General features: G+C 43.0%; 1 protein-coding gene across 2 annotated transcripts in view; it reads left to right on the top strand.

Moving 5' to 3' along the window:
- The window catches only part of myh11a (myosin, heavy chain 11a, smooth muscle), a 30,085-nt gene extending 7,062 nt beyond the window's left edge, over window positions 1–23,023 (top strand). Inside the window, exons 4-42 of one of the 2 annotated variants that reach the window (XM_049013398.1) lie at window positions 1,709–1,736; window positions 4,855–4,954; window positions 5,548–5,574; window positions 7,423–7,515; window positions 7,715–7,778; window positions 8,208–8,306; window positions 8,400–8,543; window positions 8,637–8,732; window positions 8,971–9,089; window positions 9,411–9,563; window positions 9,653–9,826; window positions 10,013–10,186; window positions 10,389–10,503; window positions 10,636–10,829; window positions 11,255–11,376; window positions 11,547–11,616; window positions 11,731–11,891; window positions 12,024–12,132; window positions 12,256–12,387; window positions 12,598–12,804; window positions 13,780–13,917; window positions 14,013–14,136; window positions 14,263–14,434; window positions 14,695–14,907; window positions 15,101–15,245; window positions 15,689–15,895; window positions 16,040–16,144; window positions 16,251–16,403; window positions 16,559–16,807; window positions 16,912–17,124; window positions 17,261–17,473; window positions 17,978–18,139; window positions 18,549–18,677; window positions 18,767–18,855; window positions 18,942–19,065; window positions 19,162–19,370; window positions 19,529–19,637; window positions 19,813–19,985; window positions 21,399–23,023. In XM_049013398.1, the coding sequence (XP_048869355.1) occupies window positions 1,709–1,736; window positions 4,855–4,954; window positions 5,548–5,574; window positions 7,423–7,515; window positions 7,715–7,778; window positions 8,208–8,306; window positions 8,400–8,543; window positions 8,637–8,732; window positions 8,971–9,089; window positions 9,411–9,563; window positions 9,653–9,826; window positions 10,013–10,186; window positions 10,389–10,503; window positions 10,636–10,829; window positions 11,255–11,376; window positions 11,547–11,616; window positions 11,731–11,891; window positions 12,024–12,132; window positions 12,256–12,387; window positions 12,598–12,804; window positions 13,780–13,917; window positions 14,013–14,136; window positions 14,263–14,434; window positions 14,695–14,907; window positions 15,101–15,245; window positions 15,689–15,895; window positions 16,040–16,144; window positions 16,251–16,403; window positions 16,559–16,807; window positions 16,912–17,124; window positions 17,261–17,473; window positions 17,978–18,139; window positions 18,549–18,677; window positions 18,767–18,855; window positions 18,942–19,065; window positions 19,162–19,370; window positions 19,529–19,637; window positions 19,813–19,985; window positions 21,399–21,540 (5,450 nt within the window). In that variant the 3' untranslated portion in view covers window positions 21,541–23,023. The remainder of the gene's footprint in view (window positions 1–1,708; window positions 1,737–4,854; window positions 4,955–5,547; window positions 5,575–7,422; window positions 7,516–7,714; window positions 7,779–8,207; window positions 8,307–8,399; window positions 8,544–8,636; window positions 8,733–8,970; window positions 9,090–9,410; window positions 9,564–9,652; window positions 9,827–10,012; window positions 10,187–10,388; window positions 10,504–10,635; window positions 10,830–11,254; window positions 11,377–11,546; window positions 11,617–11,730; window positions 11,892–12,023; window positions 12,133–12,255; window positions 12,388–12,597; window positions 12,805–13,779; window positions 13,918–14,012; window positions 14,137–14,262; window positions 14,435–14,694; window positions 14,908–15,100; window positions 15,246–15,688; window positions 15,896–16,039; window positions 16,145–16,250; window positions 16,404–16,558; window positions 16,808–16,911; window positions 17,125–17,260; window positions 17,474–17,977; window positions 18,140–18,548; window positions 18,678–18,766; window positions 18,856–18,941; window positions 19,066–19,161; window positions 19,371–19,528; window positions 19,638–19,812; window positions 19,986–21,398) is intronic. The other variant, XM_049013399.1, reaches the window with a different exon arrangement.
- The last annotated feature ends 47 nt before the right edge of the window (window positions 23,024–23,070 follow it).

The following is a 23,070-nucleotide window of genomic DNA, read 5'->3' on the forward strand; positions in this document are numbered from 1 at the left end:
GGATACATTGCGGAAATTGCTCTCCAGGTCAGCACAAACAGTGCGAGGCTTGATTGCTGGGCGTAGCTGAGCACTTCTTCCTGTACTCTGTGTGGAATGTCATAAATTAGCTGACAGTTTTTCTGGTTTCATTTGAGCAATTACACACGCTTATGATGCGCTGTGAAATGCTGAAAGCTAGCTAGCACCTAATTTACTTCGAAGCTCCAACCATATCCCCCTTCTTGCTGTGACAGATTTGCGCACAGACAAGACTTGGTTTGCCGGCTGATGCATGTTGCATCAAATCTATAAACTTTGTCTAGTTATCTATGATGAAATCCAGGGTGGACTGTGAGCAATCTGCTGTTCCCTCTGTGGGCCATTGCATTCTTTTGTAGGGTCTTTCAGACTGTTTGCCTTTGAAGCCAAATAATAGATAACTGCAATTCCCATGGATTATTTCAAGTAAATAAGTGTCCTGCTAGACATGAGAATAATGCTCAATAGCAGAATAACTTCTTTTTTTAGCACAACGGTAAATGTAGTAAGCTACACTGTTCAGTCCACTGTCATTGATTCTGCCTTTTGGACTGTTAGCACAGAAATATCCACTAGATTCTGCTTCCCTCTCAGAGCTCTCGGATGCCCTGATTTCTGCCTTAATTTGGAAGAAAGGGGAATGGGAGGCATTTGCTGTTTGGAAGCAAGACCAGCCAAGTCTTGTCCATAATGAGGAATGGCAGTCTTCAATGTTTACAGAGCGCAGTTCCAGGCTGTACGATAATGTACTGGCTTAGGTGTCCACCTGATGCAGCAGAATGTTCCATTGATGCTGCGCTCTGGACTTCTTGATATTTTTACTGGGCGTGTTGTTTATATACAGCTTCCAGGGGTAGATAACCTTTCTGACCAAGGGTCACAACACGATGACATTGCTGACATTATTGTGGAATGAAACTCTTCGTTGAGTGTGTGCAGGTTGCATATTCTCCTTGTGTTGTGTGGATTTCCTTCTGCATTCTAAGTGTGCAGTTGGGCTTATCATCATCTCTAATCGCGATAGTGTATGAATGTGTGTGTGCCCTGCAATGGATTAGCATCCCACTAAGCCTGCCTCCTGTCTTGCGCCCTGTGCTGTTTGGGAAGGGCTCCAAGCCCCTGCCATGACTCTAGTCAGGATAACCGCTTAAAAGGTGGGCAATGAGCTGCTGGAATTCCCATAAATGGAACACCTTCATTTTCTTCAGGATTTTCACATTAGCTGTGCAAAAGAAAAATGAATTTGAGTAATTCTGCTCCTTGACCCAATTACAAATCGTATTAGTGTTATGGAGAGTGTAGGCAAGCAAGCAAGCAGGCAATGGAAGCCGTAAATGCGGGCAAACAGGGTTTATTCACCGGACAAAGAGTCACAGACAACAGGCAACGTTAATGACAGACCTGGGGAAACGTACTCGAACGCCGACGGAAATACACAGGACAAGCCGAAAATAACATCGAACTTCTGGGAACAATCAGGATTTCACACGAGGTTAATGAGCGGGCGTGGCACACAGAAGGATCGTAGGCGCAGGTCGTGACAATTAGTCTCTCCAGCCGTGACATTCCTTCACATATGCAAACGTGTATTATGTGTATGTCAAAGCATTTAAAACATAAAGATTCAGAATAAAAACTGTCATTCAAGACATGTCTGACATGATGTATGAATTGCTTTTTTCCACAGATCGTGAGGACCAGTCTGTCCTGTGCACGTAAGTAAATGCTGTTTATACACTGTTAAATTGCAAAGCCTCATCACATGCTCCAACATCAAAACTTATCTTGTAAACTGGACAAGTGGCTGATTAGCCCAGAGAAGCTCAAATAATATTTATGTCAAAGCTGTAGAAAGACACTGCAGGCCAAGCAGTCACACTAACATTACATGTTTACTGGCATCACACTGGGAATTTGCTGTCTGGAAAACTTATTTTCCTAAGTGTATGGTATTTACAGGGTGGACAGGAAGTTTGGTGGGTATTTCCCATTTCAACAGCAGTGGGAAAAGTCCATATCACCCCTGGGGGTCAGTTCTCTCCAGAACCAGCCCACTCACAGGAAATATGCCCTGTATCCGGACTCTAATACCAGATTAGCCTTTGTTTGAGATTAATACTGGTGGTTTGGTTTAGTCTTTGGGTGTGTTTATTCTAACGCTTCTTTCTTGACATTTCTGTCAATGAGGCAAGCTGCATTGCTAAAATCATGAGCCTTTAAGTGTCACCGATTAGCGAGTTAGGGGTCGTTGTTATCTAAACATATAAGTTCATTGTTCAGTTCAGAAAAAGAGAAAGAAAAAAGAGGCAGATATGTATTGCAAACCAAGAACCACTAAAAAAGACTTATCAATATAAAATGGAGCACTTCTCACCTGGCATATCAATGATTCCTTAAAATATATTTTTTTTTTCAAATTCCCCAGCCTGTCCCATTCCTTGACAGGCAGCTGGCTGTAGTAAATGAGCTGGATCCGTCAGCACATAGACCTCACCAGCATTACGGGCTGTCTGCCAGGGTACTGTGAGAAAGCCTGTTGAGGATAAAATTAACCAGGCTGGGCAATGACTTGTCAAGGCATAGAAAACTCCCAGCCATGACCTCCTCCCCCCCAACACAGACAGACCTGAGCCACATCCCTGAGACCCAATGTTCGGGTCTTGGGGCCTCCCAGAGAGCAGACCTCTAACTGTGTGTTTAAGGCTGCAGAGCCTGCACACTGGTTTGCAGACCCACCTTTCCTGTCCGTGCCTGTGTCCCTGTACGTGATGGGAAACGGGAGAGCTCACCCAGCCCAGTGCCCTGAGCCGTCTCTGTTCTGAGCCGGCTGATCTGGAGATACAGCCTTTTCTTATCCAAAATTGGCTTTCTACTTGCATGCTATGTGCCTGTGGTCCTGCCGTGCAGACCTTGTTGTAAATTTCCTGCTTAGTCTTCCTGGTTCCTGGAGGACGGGTATCAGAAGGGATTAACCTTGTTGTCAAGACTGGGTCACATTCTCAAGAGAAAACTAAGTGGACAGCAGATTTCACGTGGTTGTCTCTGACTGCGCCAGACATCACAAATCATTCACAACCTTGCTTATCTGGAAATAGATCTTACTTACAGATATTCACTGCTTGCACTGCAGTGAACCTTTTTTTCTGTCTAAAATGTATGTTATCAGAAAGTCAGAGAATACCTTTGAAACATTTGAGAATTGTTTTAAGACAGAATATCCCCTGCAGTGCAGAGGGACGTGTCTGTCTGTCCCAAATATACGTACACTAACAGCAGTGGGGAGAGTGTGTTTTACAAACGGACACAAACCATGAAGCCAGGGGAGAGCTGTGATATAGAGACCCTGTGGTACTGACAGTGTGACTTTGGCAGCAGATATTGAATGTCTCACTGGCTTGAATACATGATCTCCTCAAGTGAAAGTGAAGCGTTAGTGTGGATTAGCCTCCTTGTTCCCTCACTGAGGCTGCGTCCCTCGACTGAGATACCTTGTGTGCCACACTTACTGTAAGACACGCAGCGGATTTAAATCATGACGGCTTTTTTGCACTGTTGTTGAATCTCACTTGCAGGGGCCGTAGAAAATGGGGGGCCAGGGGGAGTTTCTTATGCCTGTGTTTTATTATGAATCTGTGCGTTACTCTGCATGCAGAGCACAATGGCAAAACGCATTTCTAACAAAGACTGTATGTCACACAAAATTAATTTATCATATGGAGCAGTTTAATTTCAAAAAGTATTTCTCGTTCTGAAACTGCATCCTCAACCACGTTATATTTTAGATGATGAAATCTTTATTATTTAAAAATTATCTAAAAATCTTTGTTGCATCACGTGTGCCCATTGCAATGTTTCAATATACATTGCCTCCCCCCCAGGGCAAATCCCCCCTCCCGTTAAACTTCCTCTGATGCCACTGGTCACCCATAAATAAAAATAAATGAAGAGGAATTTCCAGCAGAGACACAAACATTTCCGGACCAGTTTACGGAAAGGTTTCTCTTGGGGGACACACTGCAATGAACACAAAACTTACGAGGGATGCCATTAAAATGCAAGGGATAGATAATGATATATATGAATTATGCTAATTACTGCCTTACTAGGCAGATGGATGCACAAGTTTCTTTACAATGGGAAGACCCAAATAATTCAGTTTTGTAATAATAACCTGAAATAAAACATGCTGAGGACACACTGTACTCTGGACACGTTGTGCTTTAGGTAAGCATCTACAAAGAGCAGAAGTGGACCTTTGTGGTTTTATAGGGGTGGATTATGTTTGGTGACACTTTTAATGTCTGAGATGTTGTTATTTTTTATTCATAGTGCTCCTATAAAGGCTTCTGTGTCACGGGAAGGGAAGGGTTCAGCTCAGTTGGGTGGAGGGCTTTACAAAAGGACATGCAGAATTCCTGTGTCTGCTAAACAAGTCCATTATGGGGCCTGCTGAATTACACATGTTTTGCCTTTTATGGAGTTGTTAGGGTTTGCAGAAAGGCTGGAGCCCCTCACCACTTTGTCTGGTGCATTAGAGATAAAAGGAACATGTAATGTGCAAGAGGAGATGTGAAGGTCTTAGTGTCACATTTAACTGTCCATGGGTCACTGCAGTCTCGGTGAAATGCAGTGACGGCACATTAAATTTAAGTAGTAAATCCTGTCTGATGGATGCACAGCAATGGATGCTTAATGATTCCAGAGAACGGGCCGAGAATATGTTTCACTGCAGTTGACATGAAAGCAGAATCTGCATGCTGAATAAACTGACCTCATGTAGATCTGAGGCAGCCTGAAATGCATTCCTCATTCTGCTTTCCTACCAACCCACAGAGGGGAGTCTGGGGCTGGAAAGACTGAGAACACCAAGAAGGTCATCCAGTACCTGGCCACAGTGGCCTCCTCTCACAAGGGGAAAAAGGACTCCAGCGTTGTGAGTATTACCTTCTTTGTCCTTGGCCTTTTGGGAGGGCGCTATAGAGGCATGAAATGCAAGTTATTTTGTAATAAAGACTACCTTAACAATTTCATATTTTATCATGTATACAAATAGGCTAGAAATGTTATTGTGAATTCTAACCATAATAGTTATTAAACGATGGAATAGTAATACATTTTTTTTAATTAAGTAAATTTATGCATTGTTCATAAAGACAGGAAAATGTCCTCCATAACTGAATTCAGTTGTGTGGCATATAATTTTCAACCTTACTACAGCTCTTGAAAATCCGGCTAGCTATAAAAATCTGTCACATTCTGATATGAGCAAAACTCATTGCTGATATGGGACAAAATTGCATTTTTTAATAAAATTAGACAGTGATATTGAAAACCAATTCAACCAGTTGGATATAGAGGTTATGTTCCAAAGCTTTACAAAAAGAGAACATGCTTTGGTGTAGATGGCTCTGCCAGATTTGAATTGCCTTCATTTCCCTAATGCCCCTTATCCACGAGGGAAATCCTTACCTGATGCTCAGGAAAATCTTCTAAGGTTTAACTCCTACCACAATTTCCTCCAAATAGCCACAAGGAGGATCTCTGTATGCCTACGTGAGTAAAAACAGAATGCCTAGTTTTTTATTTTCTTTTTTTTTTGCGTGTGTGTGTTTTTTCCAAGGCTCGGAATTGCATGCTACAGTATCTCACCAAAATGATATAGTGCAACGTCGTTGTGTGCAGTGACACTCTTGTGAACCTTCGTACACGACAAATACAGGCCTGATGTGAGAAACTGCGGTTTTCATACCCGAGCTCTGATATCACGTCCAGCCACTCTCGTATTCGGCAAGCAGTGTTGAGCAGTGTCGCACTGTCGTGATTTATTTTATTTAGAGTGATAGATGATGTAAGACTGTCACCCCCACATGAGAGTGATAATTCTATTTGATGTACTCAACCATTTCACTGTCAGAGCTTGAATCCGATAGTGAAAAGGCCCGTCACAGAACTTTGAGCACAGTGTGAGCATGCCAGTCTCCTTTCCTCCTGGACAATGGACGTTTCCTATCACAGACTACCCCTTTCTTACCCTTACCCACTCGCCAATCATCCATAGAGTCGGCCTTGCGCGCCATAGTACACTTTGCACAGTGTGGCGTTCTGACTCACTTTTGTCACCATGTGGAAGGTCTCGGAGTTTGTTCACACCGACCCGTAGCTGAAGTGAGACTCATTCACGAAAAGCAGCTCTCCTGAAGGACACTCCTTAACCTAGCACTGAGGCACGGAACAGCAGAGTGCCCCCTTCCACTTCAAGCCATTATATTCCATTTTTGCGATTTTTCTCATGCCCAGGCCCTGACCTCAGGAGGGCTGTAAAGTAGTGGTCACACGATTGTAAACTTTAACGCAACCTTTGGTTTCAAAGATGTGTCTGTGTACGGTATGCCTTTCATTACTCTTTTCTCAGTGCTGTATTCCTCCTTGTTTCCTGTCTGCTTGCATTTCTCTCTGCTTCCCCACTGTGTTCCTGTCTCTCTAGCTGCTGCAGCAGTCAGGGATGTGATTTCATCCTCAACGCTGAATTTTCTGGTAGCTATCTGCTTCTTCTCTTCCCATACACATCTTTAATGCAGACTGATATAAGTATATGCAGACAATTTTGTAAAAGATTACTCTTATAATGCCAGAGTGCCAGCAGAAAAAGTGAGCTGTAACATGCAAATCAAACACTCTAAATTGATTCACACAAATCCGTGTTTTGTTTGTAAGCGATTGAGACAGAAGTATGTATACAAGCATAGAGGATATTGACTTGCTGCATTACTATATAAACACAATTAGGAGACTTATTTATGAGAATGACATCCAAGCATCTAGCTGCTCAAAATACCCTGGCTGGACAGTTTCCCTCCTCCAGGCCCCATCGGTCAACTGACTTCCTGCCTTTGATCCCAGAGATCATGGCTGCTTAGAGTCCCTTGGTAACTTAATGCCTCTCAGCTTCTTACAGATCTTGCACATTGGCACAGAAATATTCTTTCTGGAGGATGAGTCATTTCTATGCTTATTTTTATTGTCAAACCTGCCAAAAGATCTTTAATTGAGCCAAATTTGGTGAAGCACAATCAGAATATTTTAGGATGTAAAATTGCTCCAGAACATGTACTTATTGGACCAGTGTACACCAGAGAAAGATACCACTCTCATGTTTGTTAAAGATCTGTTTCCTTCTCCTCTAATCTATTTCCATAATCTCTCCCATAAATTGGTATTTTCACCAATGACCTCTGCATGTGGCCTTTTAATGAGCTCCTCTTCTTCTTCTCGTTTTCCTTTTAAGAACATGTGGGAGCTCCTTGGTTCAGACCCCTGCAGTGCTCACTGAGGCCAGTATGAGTTCAGCCATGGCTTTTCTGGGTGCAGACTCGTCATTAACTTCTTGCATGGATGCTTTAGGGGGAGCTGGAGAAGCAGCTTTTGCAGGCCAACCCTATTCTGGAAGCCTTCGGAAACGCTAAGACCATCAAGAATGACAACTCCTCTCGATTCGTGAGCATACATGTTCTCTCTCAGCTTTTGTGCTGTTGTAAGCCTTTGCTATAATGTTTGAGTAAAATAAGCATTAGATAATAATACATAGCAAAACATTTCACATTGCTGTTAATGGTTGAGTCGTATTGTGCTGTGTTAATTGTCAGGATTGCAGGTATATCGGTATTCATATGCATTTAATGGTATCTCCCCACAGGGCAAGTTCATCCGCATTAACTTTGATGTGACAGGCTACATCGTGGGAGCCAACATCGAGACGTGTATCCTGACAAGAAAGCAGGCAAAGAAAGGGCTTAAGCTGTTTCTTTATTCACCTGGAGTAGACCAGTGTTTCCCATCCCGGTCCTTGTGGACTCCCAGACAGTCCACACGTTTGGTCACTCCCAGCTCCCTGTCAGACAGTCCACATTTTGTTTTTCCCTCCCAGCATTTGATAAAACAAAAATGTGGACTGGGGGGGGGCCCAATGACCAGGTTGGGAAACAGTACAGTAGACCATTATCTCACATGGTTACATTAGAATTGCTGGCCCATCCATAGTTCAAGGTGGCAGTGGGTCAGCAGTGATCATGCAGATACTCCTACAGCGTGTGCTTCTGGATAACATGTCAGCAAAGAGATCCTGATCAGGTGAAAGTGCCAATGAGCCTCATAGGAAGAAGGCCTCCTTGACATGGCCACCACCACAGACTTGCTGGAGAAGTCCCGCTGTATCCGGCAGGCTAAGACTGAGAGGTCCTTTCACATCTTCTACTACATGGTGGCTGGAGCGCAAGACAAGCTGCGCGGTACGAACTCGGCTCTGTGTCCATGGATAGCCATCACTCGTCTACTGATAAATATGAACCTCTGTTGGCCTGATTTGTTATTTATCTTTACAGAGGAGTTGCTGCTGGAAAACTTCAGCAACTACCGCTTCCTGGTGGCTGGACATGTGCAAATCCCAGGGCAGCAGGACGACGAGATGTACCTGGAGACGATGGAGGCCATGAACATCATGGGCCTCACAGAGGAAGAGCAGACTGGTGAATTTTATCTGTGAACTCGGTATCAAGACTGTTTGACTGAAGTTCCTTTATCTTAATGAAGCTTCCTATAAATTCCCACATTTTCTTCAGGTATCCTGAAGGTGGTCTCTAGTGTGTTACAACTTGGGAACATTGAATTCAAGAAAGAGAGGAACCAAGAGCAGGCAACAATGCCGGATAACACAGGTGAGAGGAATCCCTAACTCTAACACTAACCCTAACCCTAACACTAACCCTAACACAAATGTACATTGCTGTTGGGACTCTGGCGGACATTTGGTCATGTAAACAAATTTCGTGTTTTGAGCCACTTTAGGCTGAAAAATTGATTTTGGTTGCTGTAAAAACATTTAGCTCTGTTGCTGACATAAGAATAGCTTTCTTTTGGAGACCTTCTGCTAATGACCATTTTATCCATATCCAGCTGCCCAGAAAGTGTGCCACCTTCAGGGCATCAATGTGACCGATTTTACCCGTGCCATCCTCACACCACGCATCAAAGTAGGCCGAGAGGTGGTGCAGAAGGCACAGACAAAAGAACAGGTAATGGCCCATTGGTTACCTTTGACAATGACAAGATGGGACCTGCAATGCAGCTATCCAGCTATTCCTCTAGCATCTTTTACATCCTCCAAAACAAATATCACAGGTCTAGTGCTATACCGCTAACTAAAATGTTTTTATAACAAAACATAGCTGACCGAATTGCGCATAGTAGTTATACTCAAATGCAGGAGGAGTTGTGATGTTTAGCAAAGCATTTTGCCTGAACTACTTCATAATCGGGCTAAAATATGAATTTAAATATTTTTTTAAAACACGTATAATAATGAATAAACATTATTGTCTTTGCTTTTTCCACAGGCTGATTTCGCTATAGAGGCCCTTGCCAAGGCAATGTATGAACGACTCTTCCGCTGGATCTTGACACGCGTCAACAAGGCCCTCGATAAGACAAAGCGCCAAGGGGCATCCTTCTTGGGCATCTTGGACATTGCTGGATTTGAGATCTTTGAGGTGAGGAACATGGCCTACAGTATAGCGGTACTGTGACAAAAAGCAGTGTTTCCATGTGAGCACATGCTTACATGTGTGATCTCCTGCAGGACAATTCCTTTGAACAGCTGTGCATCAACTACACTAATGAGAAGCTACAGCAGCTTTTCAATCACACCATGTTCATCCTGGAGCAGGAAGAGTATCAGAGGGAAGGCATTGAGTGGAACTTCATTGACTTTGGCCTAGACTTGCAGCCCTGTATTGAATTGATTGAAAGACCGGTCAGTGTACCTGCCTTCCACTGTACATCACCTGTCAGTGTACTGATAATGTACATTGGTCTGCTTTCTTGACACCACCTATACTTGCATTAGATTCCATAGTGCACGTGGACAGTATAATCCTTACTGCAATGAAAGACTAAACTCTCTTTCCATGTAGTTTTCATTTGATATTTATCCCTGCAGAATAATCCACCAGGCATCCTTGCCCTACTGGATGAGGAGTGTTGGTTCCCAAAAGCCACAGATATCTCATTTGTGGAGAAGCTCTTTAGCACACAGGGCAACCACACCAAGTTTGCCAAACCAAAGCAGCTGAAGGACAAGACTGAGTTCTCCGTTCTCCACTATGCTGGCAAGGTAAGAGGACACTGGCAATCCACACAACAGACAGAGACCTTTATTCCAGAATCTGATCTAGATCATACACTGAATCTAGAATGTACAAGCAACTAATTTCTGCCATTTTGCTAATTACATTAAATAAGAAATTAAGGTTGTTGTTAAATTTGGTGAGTATCCAATATAATGTTCTGTAAGTGTACTTGATGTTCTTCATTAGGTCGACTATAATGCCACTGCTTGGCTGACCAAGAACATGGACCCCCTCAATGACAATGTGACTGCATTGCTTAATAACTCCTCCAGCATGTTTATACAAGAGCTATGGAAAGATGGTAAGTGTTGATGCATCCTAAAGCTGGGAAAAGTATAAGAGTGTTTCTGATTCTCTTTCTATCTCAGTCCAGCAGAGCTTGACTGTGTCTAAGCAGCCTAAGTTAACTACATTGTGTCTTCCTAACTAAAAGTGGACCGAGTGGTAGGACTGGAGACAATAGCCAAGATGTCAGACAGCTCCACGCCCAGTTCTTCCAAAACCAAGAAGGGGATGTTCCGCACAGTGGGCCAGCTCTACAAGGAATCTCTGGCTAAGCTGATGACCACCCTACATAACACCCAACCCAACTTTGTCCGATGCATTATTCCCAACCACGAAAAGAGGGTGAGCAGATTAATTCTGAATGCTGGTGCTGTGTGAATCTCCCTTATAGCATATATTTAATGTGCTCTACAGTCAATGGGAGCTTTGTGTTGCAAGTTAATAATGTGCTAGATAGGGGTATTATTAGCATCTCTGCATATATTCTGTTATATAGTTTATATGTCAAAAGTGGGAAATTGTACTTTTGGAACAGAAGGGGTATACAATGGTTTACAGCTACAACTTGTACTCAAGACTGAAGAGGAACCTCCAGTTAATGTTATTGGTTTAACTTTAAAGGTGCAAATTCATTCAGCTAATAACTATTGGGGTATAATTAATTAGCCAAAAAAGGTCTGAACTGCCTTCCACTATTCTGTGTCTAAAGTCACTTAAGAGTGCAGAAGTACATCTCATCAAACACAACCATTTCCTCCATTGCTTAGGCAGGGAAATTGGATGCTCACCTAGTTCTGGAGCAGCTGCGATGCAACGGTGTGCTTGAGGGCATTCGCATTTGCCGGCAGGGATTCCCTAACCGTATCGTCTTCCAGGAATTTAGACAACGGTAAGCAATACGTGGATGAAAAGGGCCATCACTCTCAGCACTTTGAATAATGTCTATTCATACGGGCAACATTCAATTTGAACTCTCAGCACAACTAAGTTCTATTTTCTACATACAACCAAGTTCAGGTTTTGAATGCTTTTGTGCCACCCTCTTTTCTTTTAATGTAGTTATGAAATCTTGGCTGCAAGTGCTATCCCTAAAGGTTTTATGGATGGCAAACAAGCCTGCATTCTCATGGTGAGCTGTGTCACTGATATTACATTTGCTGATTTTCTTATTGAATCACAATGACTATCAGTTATCTACACTTCCAGTAAGTCAGCTACAGGTTATCCTGCTCTTTTCCATCAGATTAAGCATCTGGATTTGGACCCAAACCTCTACCGCATTGGTCAAAGCAAGATCTTCTTCCGTACTGGAGTGCTGGCCCAGCTAGAAGAAGAGCGTGACCTGAAGATCACAGTTATCATCATTGCCTTCCAGGCACAAGCCAGAGGCTTCCTAGCCAGAAAGTGAGTCTCAATCTTCCCTCAATCTGTTGAGGACCCGTTTTCCATTGAAGTGTGATTCATTACAGTAGTGTTAGGGCTTTGACTTTCAATGCACTCCCTTAATGCAGTCCTCCATCTCTTATTCACTTGCAGGGCCTTCGCTAAGAGACAACAGCAGCTGACAGCAATGAAGGTCATCCAGAGGAACTGTGCAGCCTACCTCAAACTACGCAACTGGCAGTGGTGGAGACTCTTCACTAAGGCAAGATTTTAAGACACTCGTTTAAGATGCATCTCTGTTGTATATAACAGTACCTGTATTAGCCTTTGCTTGGATTTGTGTCTTAAACACTGCATGAATTGAATTTCTTGGTTGAATATTCAGGTCAAGCCACTACTGCAAGTGACACGCCAGGAGGAGGAGATGAGCCTGAAAGAGGAAGAACTTAACAGGATCAAAGAACAGGCACAAAAGGCGGACACAGAGCTGAAGGAGATCACCCTGAAGCACACACAGGTACATGAAACTGACCATAGGCACTCGGATCCTGTCCTGCTAACAGCTGGTTTTACTGCAGCTCAATTCTTAATTGACGTTGAGACATTCTGACCTGGCATTTGATACAACACATTTGTCTGTATTCCAGAGATAGCGTTAGTGATACGTTTATAGTTTTAAAAAAAAAACTCCAAATAATTTTCAAACTTCCTTCTGGGCCTGCGTTAGGTGCTGGAGGAGAGAAACCAGCTGCAGGAGCAGCTGCAAGCTGAGACAGAACTGTATGCAGAGGCTGAGGAGATGAGGGTACGTCTGTCTGCCAAGAAGCAAGAGCTGGAGGAGATCTTGCATGAGATGGAGGCACGACTGGAGGAGGAGGAGGACCGTGGCCAAGCCATACAAGTGGAGAAAAAAAAGATGCAGCAGCAGATACAGGTGTGACATTGCCATTTCTCCTTCATCCTGTCCCACTCATACACAGATATCCATCCATCATCCTACCCAACTCTGCTGGGCAGGATCATGAGCACATGCAGATACGTAGATGTACATGCATTTCAAATTAATTCTGGGAAAACTAATCTGTGCTGTATTTATAAAGCATTTCAGAGTAGGAAAGTGGCCTTAAATGGTTCAAATCATGTGAAATGTTTCAATCACTAAATTTTGTGGGACAATTAACACCATTTAACTTTCAGATTATGTTTTTTTAAGCGTATTTATTCATAATTGCGCTGTGCCAATTCACCACCAGTGACTGTAAATCAGACAATCTGAAGTATGCTTGCAAACATTGAAAAATCAGTTAAAATTCACCCGTACAGACATCTGTAAAACCAGATTGTAGTGAATGGACACAGTTCAATTATTAGTAATAATTAATAATCGCTGAATAAATCTTCAAACAAGAATACCAGTGAGGTACTGTATTTCCCGAAATCATGTTCGAATTGAAACCTTAGCAGTGACACGGCGGTACTTAGCTTTATATTTTCCAGCTGTAATATCTTGCAATAAAAACAAGCATCACCTCTTGGATTTTCAGATATCTTTATACTATAAATTGATTATTGTTGTTGTTGTTATTATTATTATTGGCAGTAGTAGTAGCAGCAGCAGCAGTATTAGATGTGTTAGTAAAGGAAGTAGTGGTGGGTTTTGTGTATCTCAGTTCTTCTGCATTCTCTGTATGCTGACAGTTTAGCGGTAGTATCAGAACCTACAAAACATCATCATTAACTCTCAGTCTAAAAGTCCTACTCCTTGCTGAGAGTTGGTGTAGGACGCTGCATAATGACTTGGACTGCTTTGAGGTAGGACAAATTCTCAGTGAGACTCTTAGTGCCACTCCAAGGAGTGATACTGAAACACTTCATAGATACAGGTATTGAAATGAACTCCCACTTCTAGGAACTGGAAGAGCATCTGGAGGAAGAGGAGGATGCCCGTCAGAAGCTTCAGCTTGAGAAAGTCACTGCAGATGGAAAGATCAAAAAGCTGGAGGATGACATCTTGATCATGGAGGACCATAACAGTAAACTTCTCAAGGTGGGCGTGAACCAGAAGAATGGAGAATCATTCACTGGTGAACTCATCAAAGGCTGAAACGGTGACATCTGAGTGTCATCCACCTGTGATTTTAGGAGAGGAAGCTTCTGGAGGAGCGGGTAGCAGATTTCAGCACCAACCTGGCAGAAGAAGAAGAAAAATCAAAGAACCTGACCAAGCTAAAGAACAAACACGAGTCTATGATATCCGAGCTGGAAGGTAAGTATTCAGCATTCATTAGTGACATAATCTGTTTACCCCATCAGATGTGGATACACATCAGATGTTATACACTATGGACAATAATGAAATGGGTTTTGCCATAAATCCTCCATGTCTCTATAGTGCGTTTGAAGAAAGAGGAGAAGAGCCGGCAAGAGCTGGAAAAAACCAAGCGCAAGCTGGACGCTGAATCCAATGACCTGCAAGAGCAGATTGCTGACCTGCAAGCCCAAATTGCTGAGCTCAAAGCACAGCTGGCCAAGAAGGAAGAGGAACTGCAGGCCACCTTAGGAAGGTACATCTTCCAGCCATCGGGTCGCTTTGTTGTATTATTCCGTTTGTCTTAATCGCAGTAAATTTAATTCACCACATTGACGTCATTGTTTTTGTTGTTATCCTTATATGCATGGCAAAAATATTTGATAAACAAGACACGGATGAGTGTGTGTTCACACAGTTTTAAAGGCTTTGTGTGAAATAGACCACGTTTAGCATTGCGGTAGTTCAGCTCACCCTCTGCAGCAGACCATAGCTGTGAGTGTCTCTCCATTGCAGGCTCGAAGATGAGACGACCCAGAAGAACAATGCCCTGAAGAAGATTCGGGAGCTGGAGGGACACATCTCAGACCTGCAGGAGGACCTGGAATCGGAGCGTGCCGCTCGCAACAAAGCAGAGAAGACCAAGCGTGACTTGGGAGAAGAGCTGGAGGCCCTCAGATCAGAGCTGGAGGACACGCTGGACAGCACAGCCACGCAACAGGAGCTTCGGTGAGTACTGGACCAGCAGTGGACCGCTGTTTCATACCACTATCAGATATTTACTGGTCTACAACAACATTGTTAGATAAGTTAAATGAGCACCTTAAGAAGAATAAATCTGATAGACAGCCAGCTATGGAGTATCTGTTTTCTGCCTCAGACTTTGAGAATTTCTGTCAATGACCTGGGTGACCTCGTACAGGGCAAAACGAGAGCAGGAAGTGACGCTGTTAAAGAGGGCGATGGAAGAAGAAGGCCGTTCACATGAGGCACAAGTGCAGGAGATGCGGCAGAAGCATACACAGGCTGTGGAGGAGCTCACTGAGCAGCTCGAGCAGTCCAAGCGGGTAAGAGCTTCTGCGATGGTCTCATCTGAAACTTCAATTTATGTGTGTATGAACCTCTGCCTATGAAAACCTAATGTAAGACTTCAGCTGAAGTACTGTAAGTAGGAATCTCATTCTGCCAAAACCTAATCTGAAACTTCAGTCTAAATGAGTACAAGGCTGTGAAAGCCTAATCTGAGACTTCAATCCAAGTGAGTAGGACTCTCTTTCCGCAAAAAAAAAAATTAAAATCTGAAACTAGTCCAAGTGTGTGCAAGGCTTTATCTGTGAAAGCCTAATCTGAAACTAAGTGGGTATAAGCCTCTGTCTGTGAAAGAATAATAGATAGATTTAATCCAAGTCAGTTACATTTTCCTGATCAGATTTCATCCAATTTAAGAAACTGCTCTGAAACAGGGATGAGTTCAGTCTCCATGTGTCCTCTCCCTTCCACCTCACTGCAGGTTAAATCTAACCTAGAGAAGGCAAAACAGGCACTGGAAAAGGAGTCCTCGGACCTGACCGTAGAGGTGCGCTCACTGACCCAAGCAAAGCAGGACCTGGAGCACAAGAGGAAGAAAGTGGAAGGCCAGCTGTCTGACCTGCAGTCCCGCTTCAATGACAGTGAGAGGCAAAAGGGAGAGCTTGGGGAGCGCGTCTCCAAGGTCACTGTAAGTGTCCCTCCACTGTGCTCTTTACTGCTGATGTAATCGCAGTGCTTTGGTCAGTCAAAAAGCGATGAAGAAAAACAAGATGGCTTATAATCTTTAATATCATGGCTCAGATAATGTACGCATCGTCTATGCTATTCACAGGTGGAACTTGACAGCGTGACGAATCTACTCAATGAAGCCGAAGGCAAGAATATCAAGTTAAGCAAAGATGTCGCAAGTCTGACCTCCCAAGTTCAAGATGTACAGGTGATTCAGTATTCCAATTTATCCCAATTTCTGCCCTTTAAATTCACTCCATATTCTTCTCATCAGCAGTCCTAAACTTGGTGCTGACTTACCTGTGTCTTCTCAGGAGCTGCTTGCAGAGGAGACACGGCAGAAGTTGAGCTTTTCAACTCGCCTCCGTCAGACCGAAGATGAACGAAACTCACTTCAGGAACAGTTAGATGAGGAGGTGGAGGCCAAGAGGACTGTGGAGAGGCATGTCTCCACCCTCAATATACAGGTTAGTCACGGATCACTACAATTCATAACTGTAATCAGTTCCAGTAATCCTTTGGATTGTTTAGGGGAGATATGCAAGAAAACACTGCCAGCATTATTTAATCTACTGTGGATAATCGGTAGTTTTTTTTTTTGTAATGACCCCTTTGATCCCAGTTGTCAGACACAAAGAAGAAGCTGGAGGAGTTCGTCAGCAATGTGGAAATTCTGGAGGAAAGTAAAAAGCGTCTACAGAGAGACTTGGAGGCAGCCAACACACAGTTTGATGAGAAGGCGTCAGCCCATGAAAAGCTGGAGAAGACAAAGAACCGCTTGCAGCAAGAGCTGGAGGATCTTCTGGTAGACCTAGACAACCAGAGGCAGCTAGTGTCCAACTTGGAGAAGAAACAAAAGAAGTTTGACCAGGTTAATTATGATCTTCATGAAGAATTCAACTGCATTGCGGTACCAAATATATAAAACGTTGTCTGATGCTTATCTGTTGGTCTCTGTCCATTCTCCAATGACAGATGCTTGCTGAGGAAAAGAGTGTTTCCAGCAAGTATGCAGATGAGCGTGACCGTGCTGAAGCTGAGGCCCGTGAGAAGGAGACCAAGGCATTGTCTCTAGCTCGGGCCCTGGAGGAAGCTCAGGAGTCACGTGAAGAACTAGAGAGGGTCAATAAGGCCCTACGCACAGAGATGGAAGACCTGGTCAGCTCCAAGGATGATGTGGGCAAGAATGTGAGTAATGTTCCAATTTAGTAATATTTAAAGCCAAACGTATTCTATAATAGAAAAAAAACTATGTCAGCAGTAATTTGCTTCGCTAACCTTTTTTAAAATCCCATGTTTACATTGTGTAAATCATTCCATATAGGTACATGAGCTAGAGAAGTCAAAGCGTGGACTGGAAGCACAGGTAGAAGAAATGAAGACCCAGCTGGAAGAGCTGGAGGATGAACTCCAGGCGGCTGAAGATGCCAAGCTTAGGCTGGAGGTCAACATGCAGGCTCTCAAAGCCCAGTTTGATAGGGATCTGCAGGGCAGAGATGAGCAAGGCGAGGAGAAGAAGCGGCAGCTGGTCAAACAGGTGCAATCTCAATTCTTACACTAGATATTTCAAAAGGGATCAGGACAGACTACCCAGGAGTTTTAGTGATATGTTGATAGATGTTGGTTCCTACAAGTCCATTAAACAATATTCTGGCAAAGACTTTGCTATCACAAGAGAGAACAATTGCTGGGCTGCGACATGCTTTTAATAGTTTCCAAGTAATGCCTTTCGTTGTGTATATGCAGCCTGTGTTAGCAAGTGAATGAGGAATAAGTATGGGAACACATGATATCAGTGCGCTAAGTGAAGCTGTTTCAAACGTACTGGCATGGTCTATTTAACAACTAATATAGACATAAAAGACCTAGGAAACAAGAAAACAACAAACACGGTGGTTACTCTTTCCAACCCCTATACGGATTTTTATCATTGGCTAATTACAAGCTTTGTAGAAACCAGTATTTCTGACTACTGCAATAGTCAGAGACTGGAATCGTTTAAAATCGAATCGGCAGCATGCTGAGTTTGTGTCTGTTTCAGCTGCGAGAGATAGAGACAGAGCTTGAGGACGAGCGTAAGCAGAAAGCCACGGTTTCAGCTGCCAAGAAGAAGCTGGAAGGAGACATGAAGGATCTTGAGGGTCAGATTGAGGCATCCAACAAAGGAAAAGATGAGGCTATCAAACAGTTGCGCAAGATCCAGGTGAGTTGAGTGTACTGATGTAGAGACGTTTTTGTCCAAAATGACATATAAGCTCTTGTGAAGTGTGGCTCTGTGGGTTAGAAATCAGTGGCCAGCAGAGTAATAATATCACTGATGGGCCATTGACCAAAGACCACAACCCCAAAAATAGCTCTAGGGATGCATTTTATTATCCATCAATCCATTCATCTGTTTTCCAAACCGCTTATCCTTCTGGGTCGTGGGGGGTCCAGAGCCTATCCCGGAAGCTACAGGCACGAGGCGGGGAACAACCCAGAACGGGGGGCCAGCCCAGTGCAGGCATTTTATTATAAAAATAATAAAGTACAGTCCACAGAAACTCATAGACTTGATTTTTAGATCAACTCTAGATGATGTCCTCATTGGCTGACTTCCTTCTGTGTTGTAGGCCCAGATGAAAGACTTCCAGAGAGAACTAGATGATGCTCGTGCAGCCAGGGAAGACGTGCTGACCTCTGCCAAAGAAAGCGAGAAGAAGAACAAGAGTCTGGAAGCTGAACTTATGCAGTTACAGGAGGTACAATGTTGTACTTCACAGTCATGCTAATATAGCACAGTTCATTTGAAACATGAGGAGTTAAGCTGTCCAAATGCTTTTATCTGCAGGACCTAGCTGCAGCAGAGAGAGCCCGTAAGCAGGCTGAAGCTGAGAGAGATGAGCTGGCTGATGAACTATCTAGCAACACATCTGGAAAGTAAGTGCTACCAGAACAGCAGGAATGAAATTCAGGTAGATCCTCATGGATTTGGCACAGCAACATGGTCTTTCTTGTGTGCAAAGGTCCGCCTTGTCTGATGAGAAGCGCCGGCTAGAGGCGAAAATTTCCCAGTTGGAGGAGGAACTTGAGGAGGAGCAGGGCAACATGGAGATGCTCAACGACAGGCTAAGGAAGAGCGTGCAACAGGTTGGCAAGGAAAACAGTGGCCATGGAAAAGTTCATGCAAAATGTCAAGCCTGCTCAAACTTGGCATGCATAAACTCTACTCGTCTTTCTGTTTAGGCAGAACAACTGAACAATGAGCTCCAGGCTGAGCGTACTACAGCTCAGAAGAATGAGAGTTCACGGCAGCAGCTGGAGAGGCAGAACAAGGACCTGAAAGCCAAGCTGCAGGAGATGGAAAACCAGGTCAAATCCAAGTTCAAGGCCTCTATCACTGCTCTGGAATCCAAGGTGCAGCAGCTGGAGGAACAGCTGGAGCAAGAAAACAGGTGAATACGAACCATCGAGAGACACCTAAATTCCTGGTCTCAGTGGAAAGGACAGCTCAGCAACATCCCACAAGCACCTTAACTACATTTTATTTTTTATACTGCATAATTCTACTTGAGCAATTTCTTTTTCTTTTGGGAATTGATGCTTCACGTAGGGAGAAACAGGCAGCTGCCAAGGGTATGAAGCAGAAAGACAAGAAGCTGAAGGACTTGATGATCCAAGTGGAGGAGGAGCGGAAACAGGCAGAGCAGTACAAAGACCAGGTAAGTCGACCATTTCCTCGGTATACACGGTAGGTGTGATGGATATGTCAGCCACTTCTTTTCTGTCAATAAATAAAAATCTGCAACGCAAAACACAGTATTGTAATATTGTTATGCAGGTTTTAACCTCTATGATCTTCAGTCATATGATTCACCTTAACTCACTTCTCCGCAGGGAGAAAAGGCCAACACACGGCTGAAACAGCTAAAGAGGCAGCTGGAGGAGTCAGAGGAGGAGTCTCAGCGTATAACTGCTGCTCGCAGAAAGCTCCAGAGGGAGCTGGACGAGGCCACAGAAGCCAATGACGGCCTGACCCGAGAGGTCAATGCACTGAAGAACAAACTCAGGTAGGACAATGAGCACATGGCCGAGGACAATGGCTCCCCCTGTTGGCACTCTCTCCCAAACCTTCTATAAATTCTCTGTCATCAAATATCTCCAGTACTCTCTTCCGGTAGTCTTTCCCAGATTTACATGTCGTTCACAAATTTGACTCCCCTAAAAACCGACCTTAGACTACCCAAAATCTGCTATATCCAGAAATCAAAAAAGAATGACTATGAATTTTCTTGCTACGGATTAGCCATTAGTTGAAAATTGCCTTTTAATATTCATATATGACTCTTCAAGATAAAGTGAATTAAACAGATCGCAACCGAGCACTATGAAACGGGGTTAGTGATTATTTCGTAAGTCTGTCGGCCCAGTGCGGGCCTGCCTAAACATGTCTGTTCCACTTGAAATCAAAGCCCTGTCTGTCTTTATTACAGAGGCAATCAGGAGCCTTCGCAGTGACTTAGCAGGTACCCGAGTCTTCAGAAACTGCCTCATAATACCTTTCGCCCTCTCCCTGACCATCCCCTGTGTCTTTCATGCTTATGCCTAGAAGAGTGGAGTTGAAATATGGTTTATAGATACATACTGTACATCTAGAGCTGACATATCAAAGCCATCTAAACCTCAAGCGTAAGACAGAATGCTTCCCCCTTACAAAATCTATGAGGCTTTCTGCTATGTGACCATGTTTCTCTCTATTCTGAGAGCTTCGTTTAGTTCTCTAAACAAAACTCATTTCTCTTGTCTTGGGAGTGAAATGAGTTTTAGAGTTAACCTGCCTGCCACTTCACTGCAGCAGCATCTCCTTTAACTATGCCTCTGTTTAGTTTTTTCTTGTTATAATCAATATGTAAGTGATCTGTGGCTGTATGCGTCTCCTTAGAGTTTGAGATGCAGGTTGGATGTTTAAATAATGAGACGCTCTCTAGCTGAAAGCTGGAAAACAACAATAATAGAATTTGACTTGGAATTTCATCTTCAGTTTTTAGGTAGGCCCAACATCACATAATATACATAGACACAGTTCGGGCCAAGTAATGTCTCGTGCCAAACAGAGTAACGCTTAAAATACTGTTGACTAGAAGTTATCACCCTCCATGCAGGGACTTACTTAAGACCCACATAACATTTTCATAGGATATGCACTGTACTACTTAGCATAATAACAATTCATGAACAATACTACAGACATACAGTAAAGGTGTCCTGTATAAAATGATGAATAGCTTTTTCCATTGTTCAAGTAAGACACTGATAGAGCATATTAGGCATAAATTGTCCCAGAGCCAACTTGAACAGTAACAGACAGATCCACAGCCTATATCTCAGAAACCAAACAGAGGGCTCTCTAAATGGACAGGGCTGTTTTTTCTACAACCATTCATCTGCCCTGGTTCTCATCTTTCATTTCTGTGGCTTTCTAGACGGGGAAACGAGCCCTCGTTCAGCAGCGCACCACGACGCTCTGGGGGAGGCAGTCGTAGGGCAGTGATTGACAACATGGAAGCTTCTGAGGAGGATGCAGACCTACAAGGGGACCTCAATGGAACCAAGAGTGCTGACTAGAAGAACCCACGCTTCACCTTCAGTATTTCATTCCCAGTTCATTGTTATTTTCTCAGACAAATGTGCTTACCGGTTAACACAGATCAAACCAGGCATATAACAATGTTGCGTTTTTAACCACAATTCTACACTGCAAACTCTCAATCAGACAGATGCCTAAGTTACATCGTATGTCACTACTACTGAATGCCAGAAATGTGTGCATTCTCGTGGCAAAAGCAGAAGATTCAAACTGAGGTTTGATTTGCTCGCATCTTGTTTGATTTTCCATCCTGTGCCGCACTTTTCTATTCTGCGCTCTTAAATAATTACATTCCTTCTCTGCAAATGCGAAACATTACAGCCTCCAGACACTGTGCTGCTGTTACTCCCTGTTTGCTGCAGATAACACATCATTTGCTTTTGGAACGGCACCTTATATAACACGATAGATAAAATCACTCAGGTAACATCCCACAAAATATCAGAATCTTGGTTAACTGTACTTATGTATAGTTGAGGACCGATCAAATTAAACAAAGGTCCTCCTACTCAGTTTTAATGTAATAAATAATGATTTAGTAAAATATATTAAAAACTTAGAAAAACAGGTAGTTAGTGTAATATAAGCCCCCATTTACCACAACTGCTGTGACTAAATGAATTCTGACTGGTTCACGTAAGAGATATATATCCCTCATTTTCAGTGTTGTTTTTAATAAACTCAGAACACTTTTATCCACATCCAGCTACTCAACATTGGGCCCTCATTTTGAAAATTGTAGGGTTCTTCTGAATAGTTATACTTGATAACTACAAACCATAAACAGGTTTCTCATTGGGAATCTTACCTACATATTTATGAAGAATCGGCTTGTAAAACACCACAAACCTCTGATGGCCCAGCCAGGCGTGCTGAAAGAGTTTAAGAGGCTGTCATATTGCATATTTTTATTCCTGTGAGTGCATGGTCAATGTCTAAGCCTGTTTGTAAAGAGCTAACAGAGATTCCGCTCAGTTTAATGAGACCTGTTCAAATGATTATGGTTATGAAATATAGCAACATAAGATCTCAAGCACTGGTTCATGCAAATGTCCATTGTATTTTATTTTCACAATATTCCATTAAATTCATAACAATTAGGCTGTATTTTGTGTGCCTTAAAATGCTTATGTTGCAATGGTTAGGAACAAAATATATACATAAAGTCTTTCAAAGAATACATTACCATGTTGTAAATTTAGTAATCTAGGCTTTGAATTTCACGAAAAAGAATGTTCCTCCTATTGGGTCAGGCATTTGAAAGAACTACCAAATAATCAATGCAGCCTTATTAGAACATATTTCAAAATGTATTTGTTCAGATATAACACAGATTCACGTACTGATCACTATTCCAGTTGAATTACCCAAATTTTCCTTCAATTAAACTGACATTAACATGTCACTTATTGCAATGTATTTGTGAACCACTTGCACGTAAAATAAAGTGTGTCAACACAACCCAGCCGCTTCTTCTCTCACGTGTGTGTCCCAGTCTCACACCAATA

The sequence above is a fragment of the Brienomyrus brachyistius genome, chromosome 5, assembly GCF_023856365.1.
Source record: "Brienomyrus brachyistius isolate T26 chromosome 5, BBRACH_0.4, whole genome shotgun sequence".
In the NCBI taxonomy this organism is placed as follows: Eukaryota; Metazoa; Chordata; class Actinopteri; order Osteoglossiformes; family Mormyridae; genus Brienomyrus; species Brienomyrus brachyistius.